The following is a 24,494-nucleotide window of genomic DNA, read 5'->3' as shown; positions in this document are numbered from 1 at the left end:
CTGCAACCAGACTAATATATGAGGCGGATGGACCAGAAGAGGGTTCTTTGAGGCAGGATGACGTTTGGGGCAAATCGATGGACGCCGAGGTTCAGCGGGTCCATGTGGCGACAGTTCATACACCAAAACGCCACCGATGATGATGAGGGTTTTATTAAACAGTATCCCTGTACGCATGGAGCTGGAAACTGGGACCAGCCAGTCACTCATGGACGTTCAGCAATTTGAGAAGATATGACCATTTAAAGCCAGTAGACCCAAATTAGCACGTATTGAGACACAATTACGGACTTACACTAAATAAATCATTCCGGTGCTAGGCAGTGCAATGTTGGCTGTCACACACAATGGGTCAGTGAATCGGCTGCCGCTCTGGATTGTCCCGGGCAATGGTCCCGCACTGTTGGGGAGGAGCTGGTTAGCCGAGATGAACTGGAAATGGGGGGATCTTCACGCAATGTCAACTGTGAAGTGAAGTTCCCGCTCACAAGTCCTACAACAATTCTATTCACTATTCCAACCTGGCATCGGGACTTTCAAAGGCACTAAAGTAGTGATACACATCACCCCGGACGCCAGGCCAGTGCACCACAAAGCCAGAGCGGTGCCGTATGTGATGCGGGAAAAGATCGAGAGCGAATTGGACCGGCTGTTGAGAGAGAGGGCATCATCTCGCCTGTTGAATTCAGTAAATGGGCAGCCCCATCGTACCCATCCTAAAAGCGGATGGCTCTGTCAGGATCCGTGGCGTCTACAAGGCCACCATCAATCGCGTGTCCCTACAAGATCAATACCCACTCCCGAGAGCGGAGGACCTCTTCGCCACGCTGGCAGGGGGCAAGCTGTTCACCAAGTTGGACCTCACTTCAGCCTATATGACCCAGGACCTGGCTGACGAATCTAAACTACTGACCACCATCACCACGTACAAGGGACTGTTCATTTATAACAGGTGCCCGTTTGGCATTCGATCAACGGCTGCGATTTTTCAATGAAACATGGAAAGCCTGCTTAAATCCATTCCTGGAATGATCGTATTCCAGGACGACATCCTGATCACAGGTCGACTCCTCCACAACCTGGAGGAGGTGCTACACCGACTGGACCGGGTAGGCCTGCGACTCAAAAAGTCTAAATGTGTGTTCTTAGCTCCTGAGGTTGAGTTTCTGGGCAGGAGGGTTGCTGTAGATGGGATTCGGCCCACCGAATCCAAAACAGAGGCGATTCGACGAGCACCCAGGCTCTGCAACACATTGGAGTTTCGTTCATTCCTGGGATTGTTGAACTATTTCGGGAACTTTCTGCCGAACTTGAGCACATTGTTGGATCTGCTACACGTGCTCCTGCGTAAGGGTTGCGATTGGTTTTGGGGGGACTGTCAGGAACGGGCTTTTGATCGGGCGCGAAATCTACTTTGTTCAAACAAGTTGTTGACCCTGTACGACTCCTGTAAAAAATTGGTTCTGACATGTGATGCATCATCCTATGGGGTTGGGTGCGTGTTGCAGCAAGGCAATGCTGAGGGCCAACTACAACCTGTGGCTTATGCCTCCAGATCGCTCTCTCAAGCAGAACGGGGATATGGGATGGTCGAGAAGGAAGCGCTTGCATGTGTCTATGGTGTAAAACAATGCATCAGTACCTCTTTGGTAGGAAGTTTGAATTAGAGATGGATCACAAGCCATTAACATCCCTGTTGTCAGACAGCAAGGCTATCAATGCCAACGCATCAGCTCGCATACAGCGATGGGCTCTCACGCTGGCTGCTTATGACTACTTCATCCGTCAACGGCCCGGCACTGAAAATTGCGCTGTCGCGCTCAGCAGGCTTCCACTGGCCACCACTGAGGGGGCAGCGGAGCAAAGCGCTGAGATGGTCATGGCTGTCGATGCCTTTGACAGCGCAGGCTACCCCATCACAGCCCGCCAGATCAAAATCTGGACAAACAGAGATCCCCTCCTATCCCTGATTAAGAAATGTGTCCTGACTGGGGTTTGGGCGCCCGCACACGGAGCATGCCCTGAGGAGGTCAGACCGTTCCACAGACGGATGGATGAGCTCTCCATCCAAGCCGACTGCCTACTATGGGGCAGCTGGGTAGTTATGCCCCAGAAGGGAATGGAGGCATTCATCAGGGAACTCCACAGCGAGCACCCAGGCATTGTGCTGATGAAGGCCATTGCCCGGTCACACGTTTGGTGGCCTGGAATTGATTCAGACCTGGAACACTGTGTTTGCAGGTGCACGACATGTGCCCAGCTGGGTAATGCCCCCAGGGAGGCCCCGCTCAGCCCATGGCCCTGGCCCACCAGGCCATGGTCATGCATTCATGTTGACTATACGGGCCCGTTCATGGGTAAGATGTTCCTTATTGTGGTAGATGCGTACTCGAAATGGATCGAGTGCATCATTCTGAATTCATGCATGTCACCCACCACCGTGGAAAGCCTACGTGCGATCTTTGCAATCCATGGCTTGCCGGACATCCTGGTTAGTGATAATGGCCCGTGTTTCACAAGCTACGAATTCCGAGAGTTTATGTCGGGCAATGGCATCAACCACGTCAGGACTGCGCCGTTCAAGCCGGCCTCCAATGGCCAGGCGGAACGTGCAGTCCAGATCATTAAGCAAGGTATGCTCAGGATTCAAGGACCCTCCCTACAATGCCGCCTATCGCGTCTCCTGCTGGCCTATAGATCCCAACCGCACTCGCTCACGGGGGTCCCGCCCGCAGAACTACTAATGAAACGGACACTTAAAACCCGGTTGTCCCTCATTAACCCAGTCCTGACTGACATAGTTGAGGGCAAGCGCAAGTCACAAAACGAGTACCATGACCGTAATTCGAGGGGAAGATGTATAGAAATAAATGATCCTGCATTCGTCCTAATCATGCCATGGGGCCCAAATGGCTTGAGGGCACTTTAATTGACAAAGAGGGAATAGGGTCATCGTGGTAAAACTCAACAACGGCCAGCTATGCCGTAAGCATCTGGACCAAGTAAAAACAAGGTTCAGCATTGACACGGAGGAACCTGAAGAAGACCACGAGATGGAGCTCACAACACCTCCAGTGAATGAGCAACAGGAGCAATCAGAAGAATGCACAGTCCCTGAGGTCAGCCCGGACAGGCCGGAATCACCACAGGTGACAGACACTCCACGTCAGTGTCCAACAACCAGAGCCCCAACGGCGGCGCTCCACGAGGGAGCGTAGACCACCTGAAAGACTAAACATATGATCCCAATAAGACTTTGGGGGGGGGGGGGGGGGAAGGTGATGTCATGTATGTAACCACAGTGTAACATCACTGTATTACAGTATACACACAACCTAGATGCACACCTTGACCACAAGGGGTGAACTTGTGGGAGACACTCCTTACCTGATCACACAGGTATATAAAGGGAGGTCCCACGCAGGGTCATCGTCTTTGGAGTCCTGTGAATAAAGAGTTAAGGTCACAGAGTGACCTTGTCCCCAGAATGTGCCTCGTGTGGTTTCATACTGTGAAGTAAGAACTTTACAGACGCCTAATTCTCTTTGTTGTTCCACGCTCCGAGTTTCTCAATAATATGAAAATACACCGATTTATCTCTCTCACGTCCAAAGTGGATAGCCTCACACATGCTCACATTGAACTCCATCTGCCAGAGATTTTCACACTCACTTAGTCTGTCTTGTGTCCCTTTGCAACTTCCTCCTACCATCTGCATAAATCATAGACAGTCCCTCGAAATTGAGGAAGACTTGCTTCCACTCTAAAAGTGGGTTCTTAGGTGACTGTACAGTCCAATATGGGAATTACAGTCTCTGTCACAGGTGGAACAGACAGTCATTGAAGAAAAGGGTGGGTGGGGAGTCTGGTTTGCCACACACTCCTTCCGCTGCCTGCGCTTGCTTTCTGCATGCTCTCGGCGATGAGACTCGAGGTGCTCAGTGCCCTCCCGGATTCCTTTCCTCCACTTAGGGCGGTCTTTGGCCAGGGACTCCCAGGTGTCGGTGGGGATGTTGCACTTTATCAAGGAGGCTTTGAGGGTGTCCTTGAAATGTTTCCTCTCCCCACCTGGGGCTTGCTTGCTCTGTAAATGTTCCGAGTAGAGCTTTTATCTTTAGCTCCACTCTCTGTCTCCTATCTCCCAACACCAACAGCAACTTGTATTTATATAGCACCATTAACGTAGTAAAATGTCCCAAGGCGCTTCACAGGAGTGTTATCAAACAAGATTTGAGACTGAGCCAAATAAGGTGATATTAGATGCTTGGTCAAAGAGGTAGGTTTTAAGCAGTGTCTTAAAGGACAATAGAGAGGTAGAGAGGTTTAAGGAGGGAGTTCCAGAGCTTAGGGTCTGTGCAGCTGAAGGCACGGCCACCGATGGTGGAGCGATTGTAAACAGGAGGCTAGATTAGAGGAGCGCAGGCATCTCGGTTGGGGGTTGTGGGGCTGGAGGAGATTACAGAGATAGGGAGGGTTGAGGCCATGGAGAGATTTTAAAACAAGGATGAGAATTTTAAAATTGAGGCGTTTCTTAACCGGGAGCCAATGTAGGTCAGCGAGCACAGAAGTGATGGGTGAGCGGGACTTGGTGCGAGTAAGGCACTGGCAACAGAGTTTTGGATGACAATTTTGCGGAGGGTAGAAAATGGAAGGCCGACCAGGAGCGAATTGGAATTGTCAAGTCTAGAGGTAACAAAGGCATGGATGAGGGTTTCAGCAGAAGATGAGCAAAGGTAGGGACGGAGTCGAGCGATTTTACTTATCTTCGAAGATCTCCTTAATCGAGATTCTGCCTTTGACACGAGTGTCCTCGACTCCGTCCCGTAGCGTGCTACCCACCACTATCTCAGCAAAACCCCGGCACTGCATGAGGTTGTAAAGGCCATCTGTCAGCTCAAGAACAACAAGGCATCAGGAGTAGATGGAATCCCCGCTGAGGCACTAAAGTATGGCTGAGAGGCACTATTGGCATGAATGCATGACCTCATCTCTCTCATCTGGAAAGAGGAGAGCATGCTGGGAGATCTCAGAGATGCCGTAATCGTGACCATCTTTAAAAAAGGGGACAAGTCCGACTGTGGCAACTTCAGAGTAATCTCCCTGCTATCGGCCACTGGTAAAGTCATCGCTAGAATCCTCCTCAACCATCTTCTCCCTGTGGCTGAGGAGCACCTCCCAGAGTCGCAATGCGGATTCCGTCCACTAAGGAGTACTACAGACAGGATCTTCACCGCGCGACAACCACAAGAGAAATACAGGGAACAGCACCAACCCTTGTACATGGCTTTCTTTAACCTCACAAAGGCCTTTGACACTGTCAACTATGAGGCATTATGGAGCGTCCTCCTCCATTTTGGCTGCCCCCGAAAGTTTGTCGCCATCTTCCGGCTGCTCCACGACAACATGCAAGCTGTGATCCTGACCAACGGATCCACCACAGACCCAATCCACATCCGGACCGGGGTCACGCAGGGCTGCGTCAACACGCCAACCCTCTTCTCGATCTTCCTTACTGCAATGCTCCATCTCACGCTCAACAAGCTCTCCGCTGGAGTGGAACTAAACTCTCGAACCAATGGGAACCTGTTTAACCTTCGCTGCCTCCAGGCTAGATTCAAGGTCGTCCCGTCCTCTGTCATCAAGCTACAATGCGCGGACGACGCTTGCGTCTACGCACATTCAGAGGATGAACTCCAAGCCATCTTAAACATCTTCACCGAGGCGTATGAAAGCATGGGCCTTACACTAAACATCCATGAGACAAAGGTCCTCCACCAACCTGACCTCGACACACAGCACTGCCCCCTGGTCATCAAAATCTATGGCGCAGCCTTGGACAACGTGGACCACTTTCCATACCTCGAGAGCCTATTATCAGCAAGGGCAGACATCGACGACGGGGTCCAACACCGCCTCCAGTGCACCAGCGCAGCCTTCGGTCGCTTGAGGAAGAGAGTGTTTGAAGACCAGAACCTCAAATCTGGCACCAAGCTTATGGTCTACAGGGCAGTAGTAATACCCGCCCTCCTATATGGCTCAGAGACGTGGACCATATACAGTAGACACCTCAAAGCACTGGAGAAATACCACCAACGCTGACTCCACAAGATCCTGCAAATCCCCTGGGAGGATAGACGCACCAAGTCAGTGTTCTCGATCAGGCCAACATCCTCAGCATCGAAACACAGGCCACACTCGACCAACTCCGTTGGGCGGGCCACATTGTCTGCTTGCCCAACACGAGACTCCCAAAACAAGCGTTCTATTTGGAACTCCTACACGGCAAGCGAGCCCCAGGTGGGCAGAGGGAACGTTTCAAGGACAACCTCAAAGCCTCCTTGATAAAGTGCAACATCCCCACTGACACCTGGGAGTCCCTGGCCAAAGACCGCCCTAAGTGGAGGAAAGGCATCTGGGAGGGCGCTGAGCACCTCGAGTCTCGTCGCCGAGAGCATGCAGAAAGCAAGCGCATGCAGTGGAAGGAACGTGCGGCAAACCAGTCCCACCCACCCTTTCCTTCAATGACTATCTGTCCCACCTGTGACAGAGACTGTAATTCCCGTATTGGACTGTACAGCCACCTGAGAACCCACTTTTAGAGTGGAAGCAAGTCTTCCTCGATTTCGAGGGACTGCCTATGATGATGATGGGTGAACGGGACTTGGTGCGAGGTAGGACACCGGCAGAAGAGTTTTGGATGGCAAGTTTGCGGAGGGTAGAAAATGGAAAGCCAACCAGGAGTGCGTTGGAATAGTCAAGTCTGGAGGTAACAACGGCATGGATGAGAGTTTCAGCAGGAGATGGGCTGAGGCAGCGACCGAGTCGAGCGATTTTACTCTACCATCTCACAGGTTTACCTCTAATGTTTGCTAATAATCTCTTGTGTAGAACATTCTCAAATACCTGCTGGACGTTCATATCGACAACGTCCATCGGCATTCCCCTATCCACCATAATAGTGACCTTCTCAGAGGATTGAATTCGACTCACAAATCCATGATCACTCTCTCTGATCAGTCGATGCTTGTCCAAGTGTTCAGTCCCTCTGATGATAAATTCCAGTTACTGCCCCACAATTGATATTAAGCTGACAGGTCTGTAGATTCCAGCTGTCTCTCTCCCTTCCTTCTGAAATAACGGAGTGATATTTACAGTTTTCCAATCAAAGGCACAATTCCTGAATCTAGCGAGCGTTGGAAAATATGTGACGACTCCATCCACATTTCCCTCACCTGTTTCTTTCAATACCCTGGGGTGGACACCTCCACTTGCCTTCTCCGCCTTTACATCTGTTCTTTGTATTGGATTCGCTGGGGAGAAAATGTTAGTATCTTAACAATGCACCAGAATGTTGACAGGTTTTCTTCCTGAGGACCTCTGAGCCAGGCTTGCCGTGCTCTGTAGCATGCTGCAATTCACCAGGCTGACGTTTGCGCAATTCCCTCAGCAATCCTATGCACCAACTAAAGCTGATTTTCTTTCCTTTAAACAGGACCGGGTACTTTCTCCTGTGCGCATCGCTCATGGGCAAGAGCTTCCTCCTGGAAGTGATTCTCTCCTGTTTGATTCTATTTCTGTACATGGGTACGCCAGCGAAAAAGAAACGACTTGCATTTCATATCGCACTTTCCAAGATCTCAGGAAGTACTGTCACTGTGGTACTACAGGAAACACGGCCGCCAATTTGCACACCAACAAAGTCCCTCAAAGAGCAATGTGATAATGACCAGATAATCTGTTTTTGTCATGTTTGATTGAGGGATAAATATTGGCCCAGGACACCGGGGAGAACTCCCCTGCTCTTCTTCGAAATAGTGCCATGGGATCTTGGTGCAACGCCTCATCTGAAAGACGTCACCACTGCCAGTGCAGCGCTCCCTCAGTACTTTAGAATCATAGAAATTTACAGCACGGAAGGAGGCCATTCGGCCCATCATGTCCGCGCTGGCCGACCAAGAGCTATCCATCATAATCCTGCTCTCCAGCTCTTGGCCCGTAACTCTGTAGGTTACGGCATTTTAAGTGCATATCCAAATATTTTTTTAATGTGTGAGGCTTTCTGACTCTACCACCCTTTCAGACAATGAATTCCAGCCCCCACCACTTTCTGGGTGAATAAATTTCCCCTCATATCTCCTCTAAACCTCCCCCCAATTACTTTAAATCTCTGCCCCCTGGTTGTTGACCCCTCTGCCAAGGAAAACGGGTCCTTCCCATCCACTCTATCCAGGCCCCTCATAATTTTAATCTGGAGTGTCAGCTTAGATTTTTGTGCTCAGATCCCTGGAGCTCAACCTTCTGATGCTGAGGTGTGAGTGCTCTCCACTGAGCTTTAGCTGATGAGCAGTTCCATAAGTGGCCCGTGATACGATTAGGTTTAGTTTCTCTCTGACATAAACATTTCTTATCAGGAATAGCCAATATGGCTATCATTCTCCAAACCCGCTGTGTGAACTTTGGTGGCTATTCAATCACGGGGTTAGGCGGCTCAACCAAGTCTAATTTGGTCCTCACACAAAGTTCACGCTCATGCAGTTTCCATAGCGGGGTTGCGGGGTGGGGGAGTGGAGGTCACTGCCTAGCGATTAAGAATAGGACCCCTGGCTAGTATTTTTTTCAGTCCAAGGATACTGAGGCCAATTCACACACTGTGAACAGCCAACACAGCAGAGACTGAACATCAGCATGAGACCTTACTGGTCTGAATAACACCATACTGTACTCGGCCACATGCTCACCCACTAAGGCAAGTGGCGGTGACTCAGCACGGATTTATTAGAAAGAGGCCTTGCCTAAAAAATGTACTGGCCACCTTGGAGTGAGAGACCTTGTTGATGGGGAAGTTCCACGGATGTGATTGATTTAGATTTTTGCAAGGCATTTGATTTTCTCTCTGTTTAAGACTCCCCAATACGAAAGGCCAAGGGTCAAGCGAGACGCTGTCGCTATTTTCCAAATAATTTTATTTGTGACATTCAGACATGACAGTTTTTACCAGAAAGGAAGTCACAGCTTCTCGTACAACCTTTCGAGCGAGCGCAACTCGAGAGCGAAGGAGCGATCAGGTCCTTTGTCTTGGGAGATCAGGAGCTGCCTCTCCGACGGCGTCTTGTTCAATTTCCTACATGATTCTACTGGAAAATCACTCTGAGCCTGGGTTTTATGCCTTTACTTTCCAGGTTTGTTGCGAGGTAGAACAGGCTGGTGTTTCTACTTTCGCTCTGTCACGGTTGAGCGCACAGCTGTCTTACCTTTGACCCTTGGTTATCTCTCATTGTTAGCAGTCAGTGTCCTTTCGAAAGTTCACGGTCTTTCGCAAGGCAGCTTGGACCAATAGGAACAACAAGTTGTGTTTATTACAGCGTCTTTAATGTAGCAAAATGTCCCAAGATATTTCACAAGACCATTACCAATAAAAATGCAGACATTAAGACAGGTGATCAGAACCTTGCACAAAGAGGCAGGATTTGAGGAGGTCTTAAAGGAGGAGAGAAAAATGGCGAGGTTTCGAGAGCGATTGCAGAGTTTAGGGCCTAGGCGGTGAAGTGCACAGCTGCCAATCTTGTGCTCTGATTTTGGCCAGGCTGGCGGTTGTATGTGTTCTTTCCTTTGTTGGTCATACACTTAACCAAGTTCTGATCTTGTACGGAGTCAAATCTGTTAGTATTCCTTGAAAGGAAGGCACCCAAATTGCCTATCCAAAGTCCAAAATCCTTTAATAGTATCAGCATCATCATAGGCAGTCCCTCGGAATCGAGGAAGACTTGCTTCCACTCCTGAAGTGAATCCTTAGCTGGCTGAACAGTCCAATACGAGAGCACAGACTCTGTCACAGGTGGGACAGATAGTCGTTGAGGGAAGGGGAGGGTGGGACTGGTTTGCCGCACGCTCCTTCCGCTGCCCGCGCTTGTTTTCTGCATGCTCTTGGCGATGAGATTCGAGGTGCTCAGCACCCTCCCGGATGCACTTCCTCCACTTAGGGCAGTCTTTGGCCAGGGACTCCCAGGTGTCGGTGGGGATGTTGCACTTTATCAGGGAGGCTTCGAGGGTGTCCTTGTAGCGTTTCTGCTGCCCACCTTTGGCTCGTTTGCCGTGAAGGAGCTCCGAGCCGAGCACTTGCCAAGCAAGCGATTGCCCCACAAGTTAGGAAGGTTTGGAATGGGGCTTCTGAGGTGGATTCAATGTCAGCTGGACCAGAGAAAGTCAAGGGGGAGTGTGATTTTATTGAAAGAAATATCAGAGTTTTATGGAGCAAAGCAAGCGTTCAAGAGTGAGCTTCAGTTGGACACCGAGTTGTGTTGGTGGAAACCGATGACTCATTCGTAGCTTGAGAAGCGACAAAGGATCATTACCTCCAGACTCTCCTGACCAGCACCGTTTCTTCCACCTTCCATAAACTTGAGCTCATCCAAAACTCTGCTGCCCGTGTCCTAACTCGCACCAAGTCCCGTTCACCCATCACCCCCTGTGCTCGCTGACCAGCATCGGCCCCAGTCTGGCAACACCTCAATTTTACAATTCTCACCCTTGAGTTCAAATCCCTCCATAGCCTCACCCCACCCTAGCTACATAACCTCCTCCAGCCCTAGAACCCTCAGAGATCTCTGCGCTGCTCCAATTCTGCCCTCTTGCACATCCTCGACTTTCTTCATCCCATCATTGGCGGCCGTGCCCTCAACTGCCAAGGCCCTAAGTTCAGGAACTCCCTCCCTAAAGCACTCCACTTGTTCATCTCTCGCTCCTCCTTTACGACGCTCCTTAACACCTACCTCTTTGAACAAGCTTTTGGTCACCTGTCCTAATATCTCCGTCTTTGGCTCGGCGCCCACTCTTGTCTGATTACGCTCCTGCGAAGCGCTTTGAGATGATTTACTCTGTTAAAGGTGCTACATAAATGCAAGTTGTGGTATTGCTATTGCAGGACCAACAGTTTTCTATTGCCGCTGACAAAATTGCATTCTCACGCACATAGCAGCAATCTTGTTAAAGTTTTGCTAATCATGGAGAAAACTTGCTTTTACTGAAAAGAGCCGTGTTAACCAACACGGTGTCTGGAATTGAGCAAAAGCATTGCAATGCTGCAAGTAATCTTATTCCACTCATTAAAGAGCATGTCACCTTTGTCCTGTGATGAATATTAAGGACTGGATTGGTTTGGGCTATGTCTTCAGGTGGTGTCTTGTCCTTCACCTGATCATTTTGTAATCATGGTTGTTTTTTTATTGCGAAAGTAGAGGAAAATATAGGCCCAAAATGAGCCTGCCTTGAGTTTGGCTGTGGTTTTAACTTCAGGTCTAATTCAGATGAATGAAACTCAAATCACATGCCTTACCTCCAGTAGCTCACTGTAGCTCAGGTCTCTAAAGGCCAATCTTTGGCAGAAACACAGTTTTGCAGACACCAATGGGAGTCACCTTAGTTCAAATCATACTGTATTGGTGGAATATAACACACCATGATGCCGCTGACCAGCCAAGGTGTCAGCTGTGGCTCAGTGGGTAGCACCCTCACCTCTGAGTCAGAAGGTTGAGGGTTCATGCTCTCGTCAAGAGACTTGAGCACATAAATCTAGGCTGACACTCCAGTGCAATGCTGAGGGAGTGCTGCGCTGTTGGAGGTGCATCTTTTGAATGAGATGTTAAACCAAGTCCCACCTGCCCTCTCAGGTGGATGAAAAATATCCCACGGCACTATTCGAAGAATAGCAGGGGAATTGTTCCTGGCCAATATCTATCTCTCAACAAATACCCAAAAGAGATGATCTGGTCACAATCACATTGCAGTTTGTGGGAGCTTGCTGTGTGCACATTGGCTGCCGTGTTTCCCGCATTACAACAGTGACTACACTTTATAAGCACTTAGTTGGCTGTAAAACACTTCAGGACGTCCTGAGGTCATGAAAGGCATTATATAAATGCAAGGTCTTTCTTTCAAGTTGCAATTGCAGCTGAACCCGAGATTCGGTCTGCTTGTGATCTAGCTTTGACTATTTATATCATATTGAATCATATTAATTGTGAACTGCCTCAGGTGCAATGCACCAGATTAAGCAAATTACAATCACCCTCTTTTCCTATATTGCCGACATCCTGAATGAACATTTCCTGAAAAGAATTCCTTGCCACCGACTATTGCAGCATATAATATTTTCCAATGTTTCTCCTTGTCCACAAAGACTGATCGCTCATTAAGACCAAATGAGACGGTCAACTTGCCTTCAATAACAGTGCATAGTAGAACAGAAACCTTTGAAACACTGCAGAGACAATTCCTCTACTGGCTCTGTGTAAATTGTTTCTGAACATTTCCCCTGCTCATCTCTGCCAAAATCGTAAGTTAAATAAAATGATTGTTGTTGGAACGTGGCAGTGATGCCAACCCAATAGTTATTGCCCGTCCCTAGTTGGCCTGGTCGCTTTAAGAGTCAACCACATAGCTTGGGACTGGAGTCACTTGTAAGTGTGTCAGGTTCCCTTCCTAGAACAACTTCGGACAAACCAATTGGGTTTGTCCTTAAATCCGGCAGCTTCCGTGGCCAATATCTGGTATCAACCCCACAAATGACCAGATTTGTTGCATTCAGTTTTATATCTTGACATGGTGGGATTGCAAGCTCTCAATTTATTTGGTTTGCTAATCCAGTACAATGGCCACTATTCTACTGTACCCAAGGTGTTGTTTAGAAATCATAGAAATTTACAGCACGGAAGGAGGCCATTTCAGCCCATCGTGTCCGCGCCGGCCGACCAAGAGCTATCCAGCCAATCCCACTTCCCAGCTCTTGGTCCGTAACCTTGTAGGTTAAGGCACTTAAAGTGCACATCCAAGTACTTTTTAAATGTGGTGAGGGTTTCTGCCTCTATCACCCTTTCAGGCAGTGGGTTCCAGACCCCCACCACCCTCTGGGTGAAGAAATTTCCCCTTAAATCCCCTCTAAACCTCTTACCAATGATTTTAAATTGAAAGCGGTTACAATTTCACTCCAGATACTGGGCAGAGGTAATCTTCAGAAACAGATGTTCCTACATATAATGACCAGGCCATAATTTCCATATATAAGGAAATAATTCAACTGGGATGCCTGAGAATACTTTAATCAAGTGGGATCACATCACTGTGTGTGGCTTTACCTTCTATTAATATGAAAGCTTTGCTATTGAAAGATATAAAGAGAATGGAGCTCGTTATCATCTTGTTGAAAAGTCTCAAAGTGCTTCACTCAATGAGGACTGTTCTTAAAGAGAGCAAGGCAGCAGCCATTCTTCATCAGAAATGTGCCAGTCACCAGGAGATGAATAGCCAGTTCACCATTTGTCTCATTGCATAGGAACAGGAGGAGGCCATTCAGCCCCTTGAGCCTATTCCACCATTCAATCCGCCATGGCTGATCTGTATCTTAACTCCATTTACCCGCCTTGGTTCCGTAATCCTTATTCTCCTTACCTAACTAACATCTATCCATCTCCGTTTTGACATTTTCAGTTGATTCCCCCCCCCCCCCAGCCTCAACAGCTTTTCGGCGGGTGGGGGGTTCCAGATTCCCACCGTCCTTTGTGTGAAGAAGTGCTTCCTGACATCACCCCTGAACGGCCTCGCTCTGATTTTAAGGTTATGCCCCCGTGTTCTGGACTCCTCCCACCAGAGGAAATAGTTTCTCTCTTTCTACCGTAACAAGTCCTTTCGTCATCTTAAACACCTCAATTAGATTCCCGCTTAATCTTCTATACTCGAAGGAATACAAGCTTATTGCCTATTACATCTCTGTGAAGCACCTTGGGACGTTTTTCTGTGTTAACGATGCTATAGAAATGAAAGTTGTTGTTGTAATCTGATGTTTGCTGGATGTGACAGTGAAAAGGCTTGCTGTGTTTATCTATAGAACAACAGTCTGTGCAATTGAAAGTAATTAATTGTGTGGGAAGCCTTCATTGCCGCTCTATATAAGAACATAACTACATAAGAAATAGGAGCAGGAGTAGGCCATTTGGACCCTTGAGTCTGTTCCGCCATTCAATAAGATCATGGCTGATCTGACCATGGACTCAGCTCCACTTTCCTGCCAGCTCCCCATAACCCTTTACTCCCTTATCAGTTTTGGTCTCCTAATCTGACGAAGGACATTCTTGCTATTGAGAGAGTGCAGCGAAGGTTCACCAGACTAATTCCAGGGATGGCTGGACTGACATATGAGGAGAGACTGGATCAACTGGGCCTTTATACACTGGAGTTTAGAAGGATAAGAGGGGATCTCATAGAAACATATAAGATTCTGACGGGACTGGACAGGTTAGATGCGGGAAGGATGTTCCCGATGTTGGGGAAGTCCAAAACCAGGGGAACATAGTCTTAGGATAAGGGGTAGGCCATTTAGGACTGAGATGAGGAGAAACTTCTTCACTCAGAGAGTTGTTAACCTATGGAATTCTCTACCACAGAGAGTTGTTAATGCCAGTTCATTGGATATATTCAAGAGGGAGTTAGTTATGGCCCTTGCGGCTAAAGGGATCAAGGGGTATGGAGAGAAAGCAGGAAAGGGGTACTGAGGTGAATGGTCAGCCATGATCTTATTGAATGGTGGTGCAGGCTCAAAGGGCCGAATGGCCTACTCCTGCAACTATTTTCTATGTTTCTATGTTTCTATGTTTATCACTCAGAAATCTGTCCATCGCCGTCTTAAATATATTCAATGACCCAGCCTCCACAGCTCTCTGGGGCAGAGAATTCCATAGATTTACAACCCTCAGAAAAGAAATTTCTCCTCGTCTCAGTTTTAAATGGGCGGCCCCTTATTCTGAGACTATGTCCCCAAGCTCGAGTAACATCATCTCATCTTTCCTTTAGGCACTTTACAGCCTTCTGGACTCAACATCGAGTTGAACAATTTCAGAGCGTAACCACTGCCAATGTTTGGTTCTCTTAAACCCCCCGCCCTCCCCCCCCACCCTGCCCCAGAGCCTATTTCTTTTTTTCTCCTTGTCTCTAATGGCAGCTTGTCATTATCCCATCATTCACACACTATCTCGACTAATGTTTTTTTAACCCCTGGCATTAGCATTTGAATTTGGGCCATCATCCCTTTTGTGTCTCTAATCTCTCTTGTATGAACATAAGAACATAAGAAATAGGAGCAGGAGTAGGCCATACGGCCCCTGGAACCTGCTCCGCCATTTAATACGATCATGGCTGATCTGATCATGGACTCAGGTCCACTTTCCTGCCAGCTCCCTATAAACCCTTATTCCCTTATCGGTTAAGAATCTGTCTATCTCTGTCTTAAAGGCAGAAAATCCACAGATTCATAACCCTCTGAGAAAATAAATTCTTCCTCATCTCAGTTTTAAATGGGCGGCCCTTATTCTAAGATCGTGCCCTCTAGTTCTAGTCTCCCCCATCAGTGGAAACATCCTCTCTGCATCCACCTTGTCAAGCCCCCTCATAATCTTAAACGTTTCAATAAGATCACCTCTCAAATCTTCTGAATTCCAATGAGTAGAGGCCCAACCTACTCAACCTTTCCTCATAAGTCAACCCCCTCATCCCCGGAATCAACCTAGTGAACCTCCTCTGAACTGCCTCCAAAGCCAGTATATCCTTTCGTAAACATGGAAACCAAAACTGCACGCAGTATTCCAGGCGTGGCCTCACCAATACCCTGTACTGTTGTGAGAGACGCGGTCAGCATGATCAGTGTCAGTTCACTCTTTCTTCATCGTATTTTCTGTGGAAGATATAACAGTCATGCCTCACTTATAACAGTAAGGACATAAGAAATAGGAACAGGAGTAGGTCATACTGCCCCTCGAGTCTGCTCCGCCATTCAATAAGATCATGGCTGATCTTCGACCTCAACTCCACTTTCCTGCCCGATCCCCATATCTCTCAATTCATCTGGCGTCCAAAAATCAGTTCATTTCAGCCTTGAATATACTCAACAACTCAGCAGCTGCAGCCCTCTGGGTGAAGAAATTCCTCCTCATTTCAGTTTTCAATGGCCTTATCCTGAGACTGTGACCCCAATTCTCGACTCTCCAGCCAGGGGAAACAATCTCTCAGCATCTACCTTGTCAATCCCCGCAGAATCTTTCAATGAGATCACCTCTCATTTTTCTAAACTCCAGAGAGTATAGGTCCAATCTACTCAATCTCTCCTCGTAGGACAAACCTCTCATCCCAGGAATCAATCTGGTGAACCTTTGTTGCACCGTCTCCAAGGCAAGTATATCCTTCCTTAAATAAGGAGACCAAAACCGTGCACAGTACTCCAGGTGTGGTCTCACCAAGGTCCTATACAATTGTAGTAAGACTTCCTTGCTCTTATACTCTTTGCAATAAAGGCGAACATGCCATTTGCATTCCTAATTGCTTGCTGTACCTGCCTACTAATCTTCTGTGTTTCCTGCACAAGGACACCCAAATCTCTCTGAACACCAACATTTAATCATTTCTCACTGTTTAAAAATTATTCTGTTTTACCATTCTTCCTACCAAAGTGAATAACCTCACATTTCCCAACATTATACTCCACCTGCCACCTTACTGCCCACTCACCTAATCTGTCTCTATCCCTTTGCAGGCTCTTTGTGTCCTCCTCACAATTTACTGTCCCACCTAGCTTTGTATCGTCAGCAAACTCAGATACATTACACTCGGCCCCTTCATCTAGGTCATTAATATAGATTGTAAATAGCTGAGGCCGCAGCACTGATCCTTGCGGCACCCCACGAGTTACAGCCTGCCAACTCGAAAATGACCCATTTATTCTTACTCTCTGTTTTCTGTCCGTTAACCAATCCTCTATCCATGCTAATATATTACCCCCAACCCCATGAGCCCTTATCTTGTGTAGCAACCTTTGATGTGGCACCGTAACGAATGCCTTTTAGAAATCCAAATATACTACATCCATGAGTTCCCTTTTATCAACCCTGCTAGTTACATCCTTAAAAACATCTAATAAATTTGTTAAACACGATTTCCCATGTTGACTCTGCCCTCATCATGTCATGATTTTTTAAGTACCCCGTTGCCACTTCCTTAACATTGGATTCCAGCATTTTCCCGACAACTGATGTCAGGCAAACGGGCCTGTAGTTCCCCGTTTTCTCTCTCCCTCCTTTAATAAAAGGGATTCTAAAGGTCTTCTGTTGGCATATGAATAGTAACAGGCTTGTCAGAGGAGTGGTGGGGCTGATTAGAAACCAAAATGGAGAACAATTGGTGGAGGCAGAGACATGGCTGAGGTACTGAAGATGTACATTGCATCGGTGTTTGCCAAGGAAAAGGACTGTCAAAGCTATGGTAAACAAGGAGATTGTCAGGCTACTGGATGAAATAAAAATCGATAAAAAGAGTTGCTAGAAAGGCTGGCAGTTTAACATCGATTGTGGGGAAACTTTTAGAAATAATAATCTCAAAAAAATTAATTGTATTTGGACAAGTATGGACTAATGAAGGAGAGCCAGCACGGACTTGTTCAGGGCTATTCGTGATTGACAAACTTGATTGAGCTTTTCGATGAAGTAACAGAGAGGGTGGATGAGGGCAGTGTGGTTGATGTTGTGTATTTAGTCTTTCAAAAAGCGATTGATAAAGTGCCATATATTAGGCTCGTTAGTAAAATTGAAGCCCATGGGATAAAAGGAACACTAGCAGCATGGATACAACATCGGCTAAGGGATAGAAAACAGAGAGTTGTGGTGAATGGCTGATGTAAGGACTGAGGGAGGTATATAGTGGCGTTCCCCAAGGTTCAGTATGAAGAACAAAGTTGCTTTTGATGTACATTAATGACTTGGACTTGGGGGTTACAAGACATAATTTCAAAATCTGCAGATGACACGAAACGAGGAAGTGTAGTAATCAGTGAGGAAGGCAGTGATAGACTTCAAGAGGACACACACAGGCTGGTGGAATGGGCAGACACATGACAGATGAAATTCAATGCAGAGATGTGTGAGGTGATGCATTTTGGTAGGAAGAACGAGGAGAGACCAGACATACTAAATGGTACCATTTTAAAGGGGGTGCAAGAACAGGGATGAGGGATTGCAGCTACGTGGATAGATTGGGGAATCTGGGGCTGCTCTCCTTAGAGCAGAGAGGTTTAAGAGGAGATTTGATAGAGCAGTTTAAAATCATGAAGGGTTTCGATAGAGCAAATAAAGAGGAAGTAGGTGGGTTGGTAATACGGATCAAATAGTAACTTTGAAAAGGGAATTGGATAAATACTTGGTGAAAAATCGCAGGGATATGGGGAAAGAGCGGGGGGAGTGGGACTAACTGGATTGCTCTTTGAAAGAGTCGGCATAGACTCGATGGGCTGAATGGCTCCTTCTGTGCTGTAATATTCTATGATTCTATTCCATAACAGAAACATCTCACTTCTAACAGCAATATTTCACTTATAACTGTAATATCTCACTTATTAGGAAGGGCAAATGATATGTTAACCTTTATTGCAAGGTTGGCATATAAGAGCAAGGAAGTATTGCTGCAATTATATCGGGCTTATGTGAGACCACTCCTGGAGTATTGTGTACAGGTTTGGTCTCCTTACTAAGGAATGATATACTTGCCTGAGAGAGTGTGCAACAAAGGTTCATTAGATTGATTCCTGGGGTGAGAAGATTGTCTTATGAGAAGAGATTGAGTAGAATTGGACTTCATTCTCTGAAGTTTAGAAGAATGAGAGGTGATCTCATTTAAATGTGTAAAATTCATAGAGGGCTTGACAAGGTAGATGCTTAGAGGTATTTTCCCCTGGCCAGAGAGTCTAAAACTCTGGATCACAGTCTCAGGATATGGGGTCGCTCATTTAGGACTGAGATGAGAAATATCTTCACTCAGAGAGTGGTGAATCTTTGGAATTCTCTACCCCAGAGGGCTATGCATGCTCAGTAGTTGAGTATTTACATGATTGAGATCAATAGAATTTTTTGTACTAAGGGAATCAAGGGATATGGGGATAGTGCAGGAAAGTGGAGTTGAGGTAGATCAGCCATGATCTCATTGAATGGTGGAGCAGGCTCGAGGGGCCGAATGGCCTACTCCTGCTCCTAATTCTTATGTTCTCATAATATCAGCACCCCACTTATAACAGAAACACCTAACTTATAACAGTAATATTTTACCTATAACAGTAAGATCTCACTTATAAAAGTAATGCCTCATTTATAACAGTAACACCTCGCTTATAACATTATTATCTCGCTTAAAGCGTTTTCCAAGATAACATTTCTGCCATTTTTTACTGCCTCAATCTTGAAAGTGCCCTGTCAAAATAACTCAACACACCTGTCTTTCTCAAATGTAGCACCGAATGATGATAATTTAACCAGTTGTCCGGGTGAGCATGCAATATTCCTCCAGTAGAATGGAAACGATCATGACACCTGTTGATCCAATTTATTTGTTGACCTGCAAGTGTGACAGGAATTGAAATGTTAGTTTCTTCCGGCTAATATTGTTTGTGTTAAAGAAATAATTTTGAACTCTATTCATCGCTCTTGAACTCACCGATGTTAATGGCTGATGTTTCTCTCCTCCCCCCTTGATCACCTCACACAGGAGACTGGCCCGGTCAACCCTGCTCCTGATTCCGCTGTTTGGGATTCACTACACGGTCTTTGCCTTTTACCCAGAAGATGTTAATACCAGGGAACGACTGGTGTTTGAGCTGGGATTAGGATCCTTCCAGGTAACTTGGTCAGAGCGCTGTAAGATTGCTGAGGAGAACGTGGAAAGGTACTTGGTTCCGAAGTGGGGTCCGACTTAGTGCTTCCAACTCCACCAGCCCTGTGCTTGCTGAGCGACATTGACTCCCCGTCCATCAAGTCTCGCATTTAAATTCTTCATCCACGTGGTTATATCACCTTATGGGCCTCGCACCAACCCCCTCCCTATCTCTGTAAACCCTTCCTGCCCCACGCAAACCTCTGCATTCCTCTAATTCTGGCCTCTTGTGCATCCCTGAATTTCACCTCTCCGCCATTGGCGGCCATACGCCAGGCTTGAAGCTCTGGAATTCCTTCCCTAGACCCCTCCACCAAACTACTTCTCTCCTCCTTTAAGGTGCTCCTTAAAACCTACCTCTTTGACCAAGCTTTTGGTCATCGGCCCTAATTTCTCCTTGTGTCGCTCAGTGCCAAATTTGAGAGTGTCACTTGGAGAATGAGTTGGCATCTTCACAGAACAGGTGAAAAGGAATCTCTGAACTGTGATTTATGCTCCCTTGGTAATATGAGTTTCTCCTCAGTGCCATAGATGCCAATCAGGACCATATATCTTTCTTCACCCGAGATGATCTTTCCCTGGCCTCTTTCTGTGCGGACCAGAGCTGCCTACTAGGAGGAGCAAATCAGCTGAACCCCACTTGTAGGGGGGAAACTGACCGTTGCCCTTTGATTCAGCAACTCCCCAGACATCTTTGGCTCAGGTTTTTCTTTCATTGACTCTCAGGATGTGGACATCGCTGGGAAAACCAGCATTTGTTGCCTATCCCTCGTTACCCCTGAGAAGCTGGTGGAGGTCTTGAACCGCCGGTTAGTGGTTTGATACAACGGAGAGGTTTTCTCTGCCACGTCAGAGGGCACCAAGGGTCATGTGAGTAGTTTCAGTGACCTCAGGCAAGGGCGGGGAAACAATCAGGCAGAGTTCCTGTCCCCGATCACGACTCAGTGATTCCCCTTCTGGAAAGTTTGTCTGTGTTGACATATGGAGTGGGGGGGGGTGAGGGGGAAATTTCCTCAGGTGGCTACTCTTTGGCGACCACCTGAGCCCTTTCCGAAAGAACGGGTTGGCGGGAAAGCAGAGACCTGAGGGAATCTTGCCGCCATCTTTACACGTAGCGACCAGATGGAAATCCTCTCCTGTCTCAGCAAGAGGCCTTCCGCGGTTAAATAGCCAATCATCGTTCACCGTTGAGGCTCACACCGCTTGTTAAATTGGGAAGGGGTGGGGCGAAGCAGAGGCAACAGGCTGCCGGCTCCAAGTTGAATCACACCCAAGGAGGAGGCGCAGAGAGAGCAAAACTGTGCAAAACAAAATGGCGGCTGGAAGCCAGGGCCTGTTTGCTGAGTGGAGCTCAATGCGAGGCTTAGATCCCAGTTTAATGCTAATATTTTATTTTACTGCACTAATTCTGGATGTGACTTGTTTATTCTTTGCAGGGGTTTGTTGTGGCAGTTCTGTACTGTTTCCTCAATGGCGAGGTGAGTAGTTTTATCCATTTTTTTTTTCTTCCTGAAAAGATTTTTTTTCAAAAAAATTAAATTCTTTAATTTAGTATTCTCTCTCTCTCTTGCTGCTAACTGTGCTTTGTGATTGATCCCGTCAGTTCCGATGCAGCTGAGTACATTCAAATGACATTTTTAAGTTTCTTCCCAAAGGTACAGTCCGAGATCAAGCGGAAGTGGAGGAGCTGGAAAATAAACCGGTACTTTGCAGTTGACTTCAAGCACCGGCACCCGTCCCTGGCCAGCAGCGGGGTCAATGGTGGCACCCAGCTCTCCGTGCTGAGCAAGAGCAGCTCGCAAATCCGCATGTCAAGTGTCAACGCCGAAAACCTGGCCACATGAACCGTCAGGGCCACGTAACCCCTCCGCCCCCACCCTCCCTCTTTGACGTAAGAAGCTTTGAAAGAATTACGTTCTCGGACGCGGCCCACGTACAAACAAGGCCGCCGTTTAAAGTCAAGATATTCATATTGCCCTCCACGTAAAGGTCTTGCGTTCCTGGCCAACCGACGCTCAATGTTTCGGTTAAAAGATTCCCAATTTTGTCGTCCTCCCCCCCCCCCCCCCACCGTTCTTCCCCAAAATGAGTTGTTTCAAAGAGAAAAACGATTAGGATTGGGACTAAAATGCTGCCTTTTTTTTTTCGAGCATTTGGTAGCTCATCCGCTTTGCGAACTCTTACTGCCCACTGCGGGCATCTCCGTGGATGACTCGCATCAACGGCACGGTGTGTGATGCTCTGGGACTTGACTCGCTTCCTTCCGTTTTGCCGTCACGTCGGAAGGTCTGCAGCTTAATTTGCCTGTCGTATCTCTCGGATGCCGCTTTTAGTGTTAGCGGTCAGCCTCTTAAGGGACATGTTGCTGACATGCCGCTTTTAGTGTTAGCGGTCAGCCTCTTAAGGGATGACATTTTCCACCTTCATCGCCCTGCTCCACGCCTGCGAAACCAAGACAGTCGGCTTCTTACAATGGTTGTCGCCTATTACAGTGACACACAACCTCATATGGTGAGATGTAACCCAATACAGTGACACGTAACCCAATACAGTGACACGTAACCAAATACGGTGACACATAACCCAATACTGTGACACATAACCCAATACAGTGACACGTAACCCAATTCTGTGACACGTAACCCAATTCTGTGACACGTAACCCAATACAGTGACACGAAACCAATACAGTGACATATAACCCAATACTGTGACATATAACCCAATACTGTGACACGTAACTCCATACAGTGACATATAACCCAATACAGTGACATGTAACCCAATACAGTGACACATAACCCAATACAGTGACACGTAACCCAATACAGTGACACGTAACCCCATACAAGGACATATAACCCAATACCATAACATGTAACCGAATACCATGACACATAACCCCATATGGTGACACGTAACCACATACAGTGACACGGGACCGAATACAGTGACAGGTGATCCAATACAGTGACACGTAACCTCATACGGTAACACATAGCCCTATATATTGACACACAACCCTATAAGGTGACACATAGATCATAGGGTTACACATAACTTCATACAGAAGCAGATGTAAGAGGAAATGCCGAGGAAATATTGCAGCTTGTGTACCTTCAATGTTTTGGTGGTGTTTGTTGTGAGCTTCTCTGCGGCCATGTGACCGCCTGCTTTGAAAACAAAATGGCCGCTTTTTAGGTTGCGGCTGAGCGCACATAATCATTAATCCTCAAGCCAGAGTCTGCCTTTATCTTCACTCAAGACCAATACTTTGGCTGATCACCGCTGATATATAAGGTATAACTTCTGCCTCCTGACCTGTTGCAACTGGCGAAAGAGGCAGACTTTCAGCCCACAAGTCTCTCTGTTGTAAGAAGCAGCGGATTGCTCGAAGGAGAGAGAGGGAGAGAGAGAGAGAGATAGATTTATACTAAAAAAAACTCTTTGCTTTCCATCAAATGAAGCAAAGGTATTTCACCCTTGTTTCTTGGTTGCTACTCATGACAGAATTAAGTGTCATCTGACTAGAGTGGTTACAAACTCGTGATTAACGATTAGAATATTACCAGCGACTGAGTAAAACCTTCTTCACTAATTGTAACCATATTTGAGAAACGTAGTTACGCCCCAAAGGAGACCTAGCAGGTAAAGGGGCACTTTCTCTGTCTCTAACATTGCCTGAATTAGTCGCATTAAGGCTTGTAGGCCCAAGGTCTAAAAGTTTGACAGAATCTGAGTAAGAATTAATTGACTTTCCAGAGGAGAGGATTTCACTAGGGTCAGATATGGAGAGTGATCGAAGATCTCCCTCCTTACATGGTCTTCATTTCAATACGATCAATTCCTGAAGGTGCTCGATGCACATTAAAGACTCAAGTGTCGCCTCTACTCTATCAGTGGAGGCTTATAAGCACTGCTTGATTTTAACTGGAAGGGTATTAGGACCCCATAGGCTGGGCCTAGATCCCCGAGGAAGGTTATTCGATGAAAACTGTATAAAAAAAAAGAAATGTGGGGCAAAGTTCCCTTCTTTGTATAGTTGGCTATTGTAGGGTGTGTTACTCACTGTGACGTAAATACAGCAATATTGTGAAGTGGCATTTGTTTTGACTAGAAGCAGTGTTGTCAATCTTTGTTGCTGCGAAAATATGTGACTGCTTCTCACAAATAATCCTGTGGGATTTGTACCCCTCTGCGTTGAAGGATCACATAGCTCTCGTCACCAGAAGAGGGCACGGTGATCTTTGGTCGGGACAAGGTGACATCTGGTCGCAGTGTGTGCAGACGATTTTTCAAGGGCAGTTGACGAGGATATCACGGAGCGAAATTGGGGTTGCATGGCACCAACTGGTGTACGGGCGAAACCCCGCGTGTGTGCAATTTCTGTCTCTGAGGGCTTGCAGTAAGTGGGGTAACAGCCCTGTTCAAATCGGAGGAGTTTGACACTGTCACCTTCACTCTGCCATTTCACCTTGTTTTTAGTCTTCGCTTGGATGAGGTGGTATTGTAGCAAAGTCCAAGGGCTGGATTCTCGGGTCTTCTGCCACCCCTGTTAGCGTCCTGAAGGGGCGGCAATGGTGGCGGGAATGGTTTCCGGCTGGGCAGCCAGCTCCCAGCCGCGCCCCCCCGCCCCACCCCCGCCGGCAGATTTGTTGTCGGTTTTGCGGAGGCGCAGAGCAACACCGCCCGGACGAGTCGAGCCGTTCGACTGCAGGTGAAATTTGTTGTGCACTTACCCTAGAGCGCCCTGTTTAAAAAAA

The 24,494-nt window shown here is 47.2% G+C and overlaps 1 protein-coding gene across 1 annotated transcript in view; it reads left to right on the top strand.

Moving 5' to 3' along the window:
• The window catches only part of LOC139264024 (pituitary adenylate cyclase-activating polypeptide type I receptor-like), a 296,234-nt gene extending 274,613 nt beyond the window's left edge, over nt 1-21,621 (top strand). The window contains exons 12-14 of the mRNA XM_070880127.1: nt 19,567-19,696; nt 21,168-21,209; nt 21,387-21,621. Of these exons, the coding sequence (XP_070736228.1) occupies nt 19,567-19,696; nt 21,168-21,209; nt 21,387-21,575 (361 nt within the window). The 3' untranslated portion in view covers nt 21,576-21,621. The remainder of the gene's footprint in view (nt 1-19,566; nt 19,697-21,167; nt 21,210-21,386) is intronic.
• The last annotated feature ends 2,873 nt before the right edge of the window (nt 21,622-24,494 follow it).

Source organism: Pristiophorus japonicus, chromosome 5 (genome assembly GCF_044704955.1).
Source record: "Pristiophorus japonicus isolate sPriJap1 chromosome 5, sPriJap1.hap1, whole genome shotgun sequence".
Taxonomy (NCBI): Eukaryota; Metazoa; Chordata; class Chondrichthyes; family Pristiophoridae; genus Pristiophorus; species Pristiophorus japonicus.
This window is presented reverse-complemented; position numbering and strand designations above follow the sequence as displayed.